Here is a 12,628-nt window from a genome sequence, read left to right as displayed (position 1 = left end):
TGATATTGTTTATTAATGCAGATTATAAGAATGCATGATAGGGTTTGTGCTGTGTAACTAGCTGGTGCCAAACAAATATATATGATATTAGTTTCATTCAAGCTATCACAAATATTATTGCACAGAAGGTATTATTGCTTTGTATCTATTATGTAGCAGTTCCCCTTTAATTCCCAGAGCAGTTCACATACTTTATCTTAAAAAACTTTACAGCAACTGTGAAAGATAGGTAAATACAGCATTATTTTATTTAAAATATGTAAATAATCCTCAGAAAGAAGCAACAAAATGAAATAGAATTTGCTGCTGTAGATAAAAACAGTAACCAAAACTAAAGGACAATTATATGAAGCATCAGCAGAAAGTGTGAGTAAACAGTACCGCCTATGCCTGGCATCTGGAAGTCAATAGCTTTGACCCAAACTGTAGATGAGATGTTGCACCAAGAACATCTTCAAGTGTCACCACTGGAAAGATTAGTCTGAGGGCTCATTCCAATAAGCATTTGGAGTGTGTGTGTGTGTGTGTGGAGGGGTGCCTGGAAGGTGCACACATTCTGGCATCCCCATAAGCATCCCCAATTCATTCTGCTTGAATGATGCTCTACAGGGTCTCTGTGCAGGAATTGAGTTGCAAATTCATATGCTTGGCATCCTGCTGGGCTTCAGAATTTAAATTAGACCAAAGGAGCCACAATAAGCAGCTTGTTAAATGGGGGCATGGCTTGCTTGTTGTGACACGTCAGATATGAGCAATCTGGACACTTGTTGCTGCCTGCCAGAATGCTGATTCCTGCAGTGCAATGTGCAGACTTTCGGCAGATGAAGGCAATCCCTTGGACAGCATTTGCCAGACTACTTCTTGTTGCGAGATTACGCTTGCCTTTGCCATGTACAGTCCCAGAAGAGGGTTTGGCTCAAGGAATTTATTATCTGAAAGAGCAGCTACTTGCTACACTGTTTAAGTCTGTACTTCTGTACAGTACATCGAAACTTGTTGAAGCACTGCCACTTTTGCTACTGATCACCAAATGCCCAAAACCACCCCTTACTGTTCTGGAAAGATCTTACAAATAATTAGGGTAAATTAGGTGAACAAGGTATAATTATAACACTGGGGGGTGCATTCTAAGGCAGAGTAATTCATGAAGTGTAGGGCTACCAAGCCAATGGGGTGCAGGGATATAAAAGGAATGACACTTGTGGCATTCTGGTGTCTGTCACGAGCTGGGATATGAGAAAAAATAATACCAAGTACATTCCCTGGGTGCTGTGAAATGCAAAAGAAATGAGATAATTCATTCGTATGGGGTGAGTCAGTGGCTGCCTTTTTCATGAGCACGTATGTGCTCGCTCTCTCACACACACATGTGCACACACGTGTGCATGAGGGGTGAATACGCACACTTGCAACCATCTACTGTCCTCTGATAAACTTGAAATGGGTATTTAGGATCAGCGCCAGACATGGCTCTGGTTTACTTTTCTCTTTTTCTCCCTTTCCCTTTCAGCCATTATGAGCAGCCAAGAGGTGGTAGAGAGCTCCAGCACAGAAACAAGGACTTCTGGATCATCTCAGACATACAGTACTGATGTCTTCAATACACTGGGCAAAGGAAGGACATTTCGGACCATAGCTAGCAGCAATTCCATGTCCACTGGAGCAACAGGAAGCTCCACATGGTACACTGGAATGACTATATCAGGAATTTTAGCCCAGCATTCATCTTCAGTGATGCAGACAGAAATAGCTGATGCCTCATCAAGTGCTGTGGACACTGCTGAATTTGAAACCGTGACTTCAAGGATATATTCTCCCAAGGCACCAATTTCTTCACTTTCGGAGAAATATTATCCTGGTGAGTTTCACCACTGACAGCACATTCAGTGTGTGCAAGGATGGCAAAACACCAGAAAAATATGGAAATAGTAGAACTTACAGAGTATGTTGGCGTAAAGGGAAGCAGAGAAGGCCCAGCAGAACTGCAAAGAATATGGCCTCTTTTTATTAACTATTAGAAATCCAAGCATAATGTCATGGTGTTGGGTCATTTATATATGGTAATAATTAAATCCCCCAGTTTTACGGTTAATTTGAGTTAAAAATAACTAGGAGGTGGGGGAAATCCAAATAAAAACTGAGTTTTGCCATACTTGGGGGGCTGTGGGAGGGCAAAGTAGCCAAGAAAGTCCACTTCTGCCAGCTCAGTTGCACATACCTCAACCTGGATCTGACCCAATGAAAACTTGGCAAAGGTGCAAAGAAATTGAATCCTTCTAATGAGAAAAAACTAAAAGTGTGTTGGTCAGTCAAGGAAAGGTATGAATGAGAATAAAGCTGAATGCTGTAACCTCCATACATTGGTACATCAAGAGTTTTGCATATCTTTGGCTTATTTTGTATAATTTATCCTGTTGCTGCTTTCAGGAGGGATGAGTGAAGAGTTGAAATACACTTTCCTCCTACTCTTTGAATCTTGGGTCCTTGGGCCAATTTAGTGGAATATATAATTAATTAATCAATACAGTATTTTACTAGATATTGCCTTCACATTTCCAAGCTCATTTTCACGATCTTATAGACTACTAACTTGCTTTATTAAAAACTCTGAAAATCAACATTCACAGGATGTTGGATTCTAAGCCCAGAACCAAATTCCATAAATGCAAATTACATTCCTGTGCCTTTAAAGATAACATTGGAGACAAATCTAACAGTCTCTGAACACATTTCTTTCTTTTTTGCAAGCATCAAGAGGAGGTTGCATTTTTGAACAGAGAGATAGCAACAAGGAATTGCTTAATGCTTTCTCTTCTGTTTTCTATTCTAAATAGATTCCCCCAAATTGGGGAAGAGTATGTAAGTAAGTAGAAAACTGGGGCAAGGAAGTTTTGGTGAGGAAACCAGTGGAGGAGAATGCATTAGCTTCCACTCAAGTGGGTAGCCGGTTAAGTACACTTGTTTGTCATGTTGAAAAAGAAGAGAGTTTGGAGACTGTTACATGTGTAAAGTCCAATTTAGGTTCAGGTACAATCTAATTCTGGCAAGCACTGTGCAATTTTTGAATTCAAATATATTTCATTATGTATCAAGGTATTACGTTGGTGGTAGCCATTGTTCCATAAGTTATTTATATGTGGAACATCTTGAAACTTGTTTGAGCCTGATGCAACCTCATCTTCTTGTTTTTTCAAATTGCAGCCACTGGAACTAGCCAGCATATTGATAGCAGCTGGGATGCAGAAAGCAGAACATCTGGTTTGCACACTAACAGCAGGGGCAGTTTGGCGACAGTCTACAGAAGTGCAGAAAGGACTTCACAGGTTCTTACAGATAGCATCACTCTGACTGATTCAACAAGAAAAGATTTGATTTCTCAGAAAGAATTTTCCACCTCTGCTGATCAAACCCAGTTCCCAAATCCTGATCAAACCCAGTTTCCATCTCATGCAACACATTCAGGAGGAAGAAATAGCACATCAAATGCCACACAGCTTCCTAATTCTTCATCAAGGACTGTGTTTACCCCTTCTCACCTTGCTCCAAAGACTAGTACGTCGTTGCTTTTCTAGTCCATAGCATTATTTCCCATTAATTACGTTAATCAAAATAACAGTAATGCAGCTATGTTAGAACTTGCTTAGTCTAATGGCCTGTTTGCTGTGAGCTAGAAAGACCATGTTTCAAATCCTAGTTTAGCCATGTAAACAAGTCCCCATTTGTGCAGAAAGAGGAAATCATCATAAAAGGATGTGTTTTCTCCTGCATCATTCCAAAAAGGGCAAGAATCCTGGCATTCTTTGTGTCTGGCCGGTCCATCCATCCATTGCTAACACAGGATTAATATTTGTGAGTAATATTTAATTTCCCACCATGCTGCAGGGTGATGCTACATTGGGATATTGTGGGAAATGAAAGTGGCCACTTGCCTATACTACCTTCAGGTAAATCCTCAGTTGGGGGTTCAGTTTGTTGGGACTCTGACAGCTACCTTGGGGTACTAACTGCTTCTATGCACGATACAGTTCCTCAACTGTTGCATCCCGGCTTTTTTCTAGGAAAAGTCCCCATGTTTTGTGGTTTGTGGTGGCATTTTGTGATGAAACCCAGTTGTTGCACCAATGTGTGGATAGACCCAGCATCTATAACTTTTTGGTGCTCCTGTGCTTTTTAATGAAACATTTCTTCCTTGTGAGTCCAGCCCATTTTATTGCTTCCTCTGGATCTGGACTAGGAGATTACTGATGAATAGCTTCAGATTTGCCTCTAGAATAGCCTGTCGGAATCACCCCAATGGCAATTTCGTTTCCTGCAGGGAATTACTTATTGATTTCCTCTCATTATTTCTGTTTCTAAAGAAAAAGAAGAGAGGAAATCAACAAAAGGGGGCAGACAATGGTAGAATGGATAGGGTAGGCAGAAGAAGCCATAGCTGCCTTGTTTCCTGCTTCATTTGGGCATGTAAAGGTATATGTGCTTCCTTAGATTGCAGCCTGGCAGGACCTCTCAAAAGGTGCCTGAGTGAGTGAGTGAGTGAGTGAGTGAGTGAGTGAGTGAGTGAGTGAGGCTGCCCAGAATTGGGAGTACTGCTAACTCAAGGGGGCATCTCCTTATTTGTGAGTTGGGGGTTCAGTGGGGACCCAAATAGGCCAGTGAAGGACCTGACCAAATTTATTTCTGGCATCGAATTGTGAGTGGAAATGCGAAGTATCTGTGCTTTTGACACCATTTACCTGTTCATTGCCGTTGCTGTCGAAGAGTTTAAATAATTTTGTCCTAAATCATGATGGCTACAGGCTGGCAATGCTCACGGCACAAGCGCTGCATGCAGAACTCATTCAGTTTATAGAAATTGCCTCTTTAAAGGACACACTGCTCATGGAAAAAATGTATGGTTCTGAAACAAGATTATGTCCCCTCAAATGAAACCTTTACATTTTAATATAAGGCAGAATGTTATATAGCATTACCTTGGCTGAAGCTCACAGCTCAAAAGTAGATGGAGTTACAGCAGCAATTCCAGCTTTATTAAACCATTGCCAGAGGTGCCTGCCACAGTGGTGACATGTTGTACAAATCAAAAGGGTACCACTTTGGCTGTGGGCTTATTAGATTCATCACTCCCATCCTTGAGCTCATGGAAGGGAGACAAGGGTAACTTTGTCGACATCTGGATCCAGTGCCAAATACTTACGGATGTGCATGTGGTGTGTGTACTGCTCAGTATTAAAGAGGATGGAAATAATACCAATATAATTTAATTTAATCTAATGTTGTAAGTCACCTCATGGATTCTTCTGGAAGGGGTAGAAACAAAGTAAATAAAAATAAACATTGTGTGCAGCACAGCATATGCTGTGAGATTTTTAAAATTTGTTTTAAATATACTAAAAAAGTCCAAAAAAGAAATACAAAACAAAACAAAAACCCCTGGGCCTACCAAATATCCTAGTTTAACTTTTCTAATGAAGAAAAGCTTGATTCCAGCCCTTATGCTTGCAGAGAAAAGAGCTGAAAAAGTCTTTTTCTTGGCCTTCATGTTCTCAAAAACTGCCTTTCTCAGTTCTTGTGCTCTGTCCTTTCTCTAACCCCAAAATGTTGGTCAAACAAGGTATTACTGTACAATCGAACACAGGAGGTATGGACAACTAGCAGGCTTCCAGATGTTTTGGCCTACAGCTGCCATCAACTTTCACTGTTGACTGTGCTTGCTAGGACTGATGGGAATTGTAGGACAAATAAGCTGAAGGGCCACAAGTAGCCTGCCTCTGTTGAAGCGGTTTATTTGGAAATAAGTCCCACTGTGTTCAAAGTCCCACTGCATTAAAGCAGACTAAATATAGCTCACGGGAAATTACTAACTCAGTTATATGGACATGTTTGTTATTTGCCCTTTCTCTTGCTGTCATTGTTTCTGCACAGTTATGTGAACTATTAACAGATCCTATAAAAATATTTCATCACCATTATTTTACTGGCATGTTTTCCAAATTTAAAGTTTGCTAGAAAAAAATAAGCCATTATTTCTTTTGCAATTGTTCATTTGTATTAGTTTTCCACCAAATGTGTATGAATCTAATTAAAGGAAGGAAATCTGTGATACACTTTCAGCATGTGTGGACGGCATACGTAAAAACCTGCTGTTGTTTTTCAGCGACAGAAGATCATAGTCAGCCACAGAGCAGCTCAAACACAGAGGGAAGAATTTCCAGTTCTCGCACAGACAGTTTGTCTCTTTCAGAGCTATCTGACAGAGCTCAAGGGAGGACATTACAAACTCTGAGAGAGATCAGTGTTGTTCAAATCGTCACAACCTCTGGCAATGAAATCTCTAGCTCTGCAGACCTCAGTGAATCGTCTTCTGTATTAACTCCATGGCCATACAGACAAATGGCTTTGTCAGCAGGGCACCCTGAAGTGACGGAGGCTTTCACTGAGGCACTGGTCACCTATTTTCAGGCTCCTTCAGAAACAAGAGGTAAAGGGTTATCTCCCTTTCCCCCCCAAATTTCAGATCAAAGTTTTCCTTATTAAGGATAGGGATTAATGCAAGATGTTAAGAATGAAGAGGGAAATAATACATAGGTTATAGCTAGAAGGACAAGTTGCTGTGGCATTTGAGAATGAAGCTGAGTAAATTTGCAGGATTTATATAAAAGCATTTTGTCACTCTTTAAAGAAAGACACCCTTTTCATAATATGGGGACAGTTAAAGTTATTTATGGTACTGTTTGGAAGGATACCAGCAGTAAAGATGGTACTGAATTCAAAGTTACACTTCTTATTATATCTTCTGATTTCATTGGCAAACTATCAGATTAATAAATGACAGTTATTGAACAAATCCAGTTTTAGTCTCCTGATTCAATAAATAAATGCTAAAAACAGAACCTTTTTAAATCTGAGTATTAAAGTTTTAATCTGAGTATTCCTTGTTTTAATATGTACTGTTTGCCAAAAATTAATATTTTTCACTATATGAACATAATTATGAAAGATAATGTATGATACATCTTCCTCCCATGAAGATGATGCAGATAATTTCTTTGGGCCAGTCACAGACTCTCAGCCCAACCTACCTCACAGGGTTGTTGTTGTTGTTGTTGTTGTGGAGATAAGATGGAGGAGGAGAATGATGTAAGCTGCCTTGAGCCCTTTGTAGGAAAAAGGCAGGATATAAATCAAAAAATAGGTAAATAAAATAATAATTTTGTATTGTTTCAGCTGTAGAAGGCAGTCATCAGATGCGTAGCAGCTCCAATACAGAAACAGCTCTTTCTAGCTCTCATCAGGACAAGGTGTCTGTTTCAGATGTAGCTGACAAAGATGAAGATAGAATACTGCAAACTCTAAGAGACTCCAGCAGTTCTCATAATGCAACACAAATGTCCACCATGGCTAATACAAAAACTCTCAGCTCTACGGACATCTCTGATTCTTCTTACACTTGGACTGTGGTACAGAACACAAAAATGGATGTGCTGCTAGAAGCAGTGACACATTCTGAAGCTGTTTCAAGAATAACAGGTAAAGGATCATGCTCTCCTTGTTTGCTCCAGATTTCGGAGCAGTATTGGGGCTTTCTGGTGTAAAGGTAAAGCCAAAATGTTTGGAATTGATATAGAAAAGATTAAAACTCGAAAAAGATTAAAATTTGAAAAAAGTAACTACAAGTGCATTTAGGGATGGAGCTGACTGCAACTACTATACACAAACATACGGGATTTATATAAGAATACAAGTTAGCCTTTAAAGAAGTATCTTGATTGCTGGACCAGTGGGAACAGATAAAGCCAACTGTGGTATGTGCTTTTGTTTTGAAGGATATCGGCATGAAACATGGTACTAATGCCAACATTTACTTTCCTTTGATTATCTCTTCTGATTAGATTATAGAACACCCAGATTAAAAGATGGCAGTGATTCCTGAGAAATATGGGTGGGGGGGATTGCATAAATGTCCAAGTAATTCAGAATGAGTACTTTTTCTGATACTAGGGTAATACCACTTCAGGAATATTAACTAGATCATACAATGGATTCACAGATGATTATCTGAATTGTCAATATATTTGTAATGGAAGAAGCAGTTGTTGGTGTTCCCTTAACAGCATTATTATGAGAAATGATAGTAGATGAAGTTAAAAGCAAGGGAGATGGTTCAGAATATTGGGTAGGCATTATATTCATTTGAACCTGCCCAGTCTCCAGCAGATGATTCTGATTTTAGCACCAAGCAAGGAAAATGTAACATCTTAAAAACAGAGGTTGTATTTAATATTATTACCAAGCTTTATTCTGCTCTCAATATGCTTGATAATATGGCTTCTGTGTGCAGGAAAATTACACCTAAAATAAATTGCACTCCTCTGACTAAGTATAGTATTAGTATGTTCATATCAGAACATAGTTCTACTCCTTGTGCACAAAAACATGTATCCTTTTCTGGACAATTCTAAAGTTTCAGAAATTCAGTGACATGCTTATGTTTGTATACCATCACTGTAATTTAGCTGGGATCCCATGAAAACTGAGCACAAAAGGTAAACAAAAAGAAGCACTTCTGATTACACTATATATACTGTAACAGCCACCCCACTCGGCATACTACCAATCATGGTATGGCACTTATACTGCCTCCACTTATAGAGTCAGGCACACATGGAGCCACTTCAAGTAAGAGCAGTATACTTCATGATTTCACCTGCTGACCCCATCAGGTATTCAAAGTACATTTTGCTAGGTACAAGGACTCCTCTATAGCAGCAGCCACTATAGTGCAAACAATGGTGTAGCACAAAAACAAATTATAGGCAAGCAGACATACAGAAGTTCAATCTCTTTTGAATGATTTAAACACATAACCAATCACCTTTGTGAATGACCAATGCACAAAACATTGCTTGTTTTACTTATTATAAGGATGTTAATCCGGGAGATTTTTGTCAAGCTTCCATTGGGTTGGATCCAGATTTGGTGCTTGCAAGCTTTGTTGGGAGAAGTGGGCTTTTAAAGGCCCCTTTCTCCAGCCTTCCAGTCAGCCCCAAAAATGCAACATGGAAGGTCAGGAGACCCAGCTCTATGGAGTGGGGTTGTGGTTCAGGGCAAAAGGGAGTTCCCCAAAAAGTGAATGAAGCATATTCTGTAACTGGAGCTTTACTCACAGAAGATGTCTGCACCCTGGATCCAACCCATTGTTTTATTAGACTGGCAGGTGAAATTAATGCTTTTTATTCAAGCTGTATTAATGTTATTATGGAAAGAAATGGCTTGATGCTGCATGTGGCACAACTGATTTCCTTTTATTGTGTTTTAGAAAGAGAAAATAGTGATCAGCTGCAAAGTGGCTCCAATACAAGAAGTATTTCACCTGCTCACACAGAGAGTGTGTCTATGTCAGATCCGTCCGACAGAGATGGAGAGGCAACCCGACGACCGCTAAGGGACATCAGCAGTTCATCTACAGAAGCTCAAATATTCACAGCCTCTAGCAATGAAATCCCCAGCTCTTCAGGCCTCACTGATCCTTCTGATGTGTGGACTCCAGGACAAAACAGACAAATTGATCGGTCAGCAGGTGTCCCTGATTTCACTGAGATGGCAGGTACACTTTCGGAGGCTTCTTCAGAAGCAACAGGTAAAGAATGACGATCGCTTCCTGTTTTCCAGATTTCAGAGCACTTGTCCAATATAGAGATAAAATCAAACTATTAGGAATGAATGTAAAAGGAAGAGTGCAGAAACAGATCATAGATAGGAAGGCAAACTACTAAGGGATTTTGGGGGCATAGCTGACTGAAAACATGGGATTTAGGTAAATTTTAGGTCCCTCTTTAAAAGAAGCATTTTCATTTCTATAACTGGGGAAATTTAAAGCAAAATGTTGTGTTTTCATTTTCAAATTGGTGAGGGTGGGTTTTGAAGCATATAGCAAAAGCTCTCTGGGCAGTTTGCAAAGATTAAGATCCTTAAAAATACAGTATTAAGCATACTATAAAAACTGTTTTCATACAAATATGTAAACATAGCACACAGATGTGAACACAGTGTTAACAATCAAGTTGAGAAAGTAATGTATCCTGCCTTGACTTTGCACTCACAGAAAACACTTCCACAGAGACATGTGCATTATTTGTACTCAGTTTTTTCATTCCCCCTACCTACCTACCACAGCCCTCCCTGACATATCCTATCTTGTTTTAGAGGGCACTGTACTCCTCAAGTGCATATTCTCAAGAGACATGGAGTCTTGCACTGAGAGGAGGTAAAATAGGATGACTCATCTTGTATCTTTACAAGTGTTTTCTGCTAGCTCGAAGTCTCCACTAGATATAAACTAATGCTAGAAAAAATACATTTTGGATGTAAAAAGCACAAGAGCTCAAGATGAGAAGAGGTAGTCCTTCTTTTGCTAACATTTGAGTACAGTATAATATTGGGAACCAGTGCGCCATTGTGGTTAGAATACTGGACTGGAATTTCATAGAATCATCGTAGAAGCATAGAGTTGGAAGGGGCTATAATGGCCATCAGGTCCAGCTCCCTGCTGTAGCAGGACATGAGTTTACACCATCCCACTCAGATCTCCATTTGGAAGATCTCAGTGTCCATTCAGCCATGAAGTTCACTGGATGACTTTGGACTCTCACCATAACAAACTTCAAAGGGTGGAGCCACTTTGTGTGGGAAGATGCCTCTCCAATGCCACTTGATCCCCCATCCTAAGTGACTCTCTGTAGCAGGTGTCACTGAAGCACAGGCAGTAAGAGAAGAGAAACTAAAGTGCAGGCTTCCTTAAACAAAAAGGTTCAGTCCCTTTCTACATTCTCACACACACAGCTTTGTCTGACCAGCACAGAAAACACAGGATTTTAATTCATGTCAACTTTGCTAAGTTTTAATTGTTTTCAACACATTGAACAGAAGATTAACTTGTCTTTTTTATTAGATTGATGTGACTGTAATTATTGGAAGAAATGTAGGTGCATGCAGGTAGCGCATGCACATAACATGTATAATTTCCTCTTGTTGTATTTCAGTTATTGATGATGGTGGTCAACCGTGGAGCAGCTCAAATACAGAGAACAGTATTTCCAGTTCCCATACAGATAGTGCATCTGTTTCAGGCCTACATGACAGAGGCCAGGAGAGGACATTGCGAACTCTAAGAGATGTTAGCGGTTCATATAATGTGACTCAAATATTCACAACCTCTGGCAATGAAATATCCAGTTCTGAAGGCCTCACTGATTCTTCTTATGTTCAGACTCCAGGACAGGTTAGACAAAGGGATTCGTTGTCAAGGGAACTTGATTTTGCTGCAACACCAGTTATACTTTCCCAGGCTCCTCTAGAAATAACAGGTAAAAGATGAAGCTTCCCTCTTTCATTCTAGATTTCAAAGCATAACTTTCCTAGTCCTCCGTGGTGAATAACCCAAAATCCTAGGATTGAATCTCTAAAAAAGAGATAAAGAACAGAGTATAGCTAGAGGGACAAACTTCTAAGAGAAAAAGCTTTAAAAAAAAGTATTTTATTTTGTGCTTGTTGTAAACTGTCCCAAGACGCCAGTAGATAAATAAAAAGTAAAATATATTTAAGAATAACATCACTCTTTAAAAGTAATATTTCCATTTTAACAGTGACAAAAGGAATATGTGGTGTTGCTTTGCTTTGTTTTTGAAGGATATTGACAGTACACTGACTCCTTTATTAAAATATAAAGTCAAATTAATAAATGGCACAGATTGTTGAGATACAGTCATGTGTATGGTGAATTTTGGTTGAAAGAAATAATTTGCATAAGCAGGAACACTCAGATGTTGTTGAGGTAGTAATGCGTTGTGAAGACAATGAGTTGTATCTGATGGCAACTTAGTGCTAATGTAAAGCACACTAATTTCAGTTGAGTTTTGCTGACACTCCCCCGCACCCCCATGCTGCAGCTCTCTATACCAGAGCTCATACTGTTCAGGATGGTTGATTCTGCACTCCTTGGGAGATGCTTCTCAGGAGGCTGCAGTAGGTACATATAGCTCTGCTTATGTTCTTATTGGTGCTTATGTAACGGAAAACTAGTAATTCAAAGACTAACCTTGGAAACAAGTGGAAAAGCTTGTTTTCAGAGCCTGTCAGATCAGTGGAGCGTCCTTTTGCAAACTGCTAACCTGTCCCATTTTGAAAATAAGCATTTCCTCTTGTTTCTGGTTTTCCTGCTCACACAGCTTCCCATTGTTCCAGTGGTGCACCTATTAGCATGCAAGAAGATTTTTGTACAAGCTTGTAGAATGTAATCAGTATTCAAAGGAAGTTAAGAGTAACATTTTACACTCAAAGTTGGTTCAGATGATGGTTTCTATGTATACAGGACATCTGCTTCATACATCACAGTGGCAAATCATGGGCTATTGAATCTGTGATTTACAAGGATGCTCACTCCTTTCAGTCCATTTCTGGTTTCAGTAAGCACCCTGTAACTGGCATGATCAGAGGTTGTCAACATGACATGCCAGTTGAGACTGATGGATTGTAAGGATTAAACAAGTCAATAATCCATGATTTGTTGTTGGATTAACTGCTGGGTTGTTTAGCCAACAAATAACTAATCCAATTATCTATATAATTATTA

At 39.5% G+C, this 12,628-nt stretch overlaps 1 protein-coding gene across 3 annotated transcripts in view; it reads left to right on the top strand.

The window, feature by feature from the left end:
• Positions 1-12,628, top strand: part of HEG1 (heart development protein with EGF like domains 1) — a 69,404-nt gene that overhangs the window by 23,937 nt on the left and 32,839 nt on the right. For 2 of the 3 annotated variants that reach the window (XM_044438296.1, XM_044438295.1), the window contains exons 2-7: positions 1,511-1,858; positions 3,202-3,552; positions 6,155-6,478; positions 7,225-7,527; positions 9,317-9,637; positions 11,040-11,363. In XM_044438296.1, coding sequence (XP_044294231.1) covers positions 1,511-1,858; positions 3,202-3,552; positions 6,155-6,478; positions 7,225-7,527; positions 9,317-9,637; positions 11,040-11,363 — 1,971 coding nt within the window. The remainder of the gene's footprint in view (positions 1-1,510; positions 1,859-3,201; positions 3,553-6,154; positions 6,479-7,224; positions 7,528-9,316; positions 9,638-11,039; positions 11,364-12,628) is intronic. The other variant, XM_044438297.1, reaches the window with a different exon arrangement.

The sequence above is a fragment of the Varanus komodoensis genome, unplaced genomic scaffold (assembly GCF_004798865.1).
Source record: "Varanus komodoensis strain SLA01 unplaced genomic scaffold, ASM479886v1 scaffold32, whole genome shotgun sequence".
NCBI classification, from domain to species: Eukaryota; Metazoa; Chordata; class Lepidosauria; order Squamata; family Varanidae; genus Varanus; species Varanus komodoensis.
The sequence above is the reverse complement of the archived record's forward strand: the minus strand, read 5'-3'. Positions and strand labels throughout refer to the sequence as shown.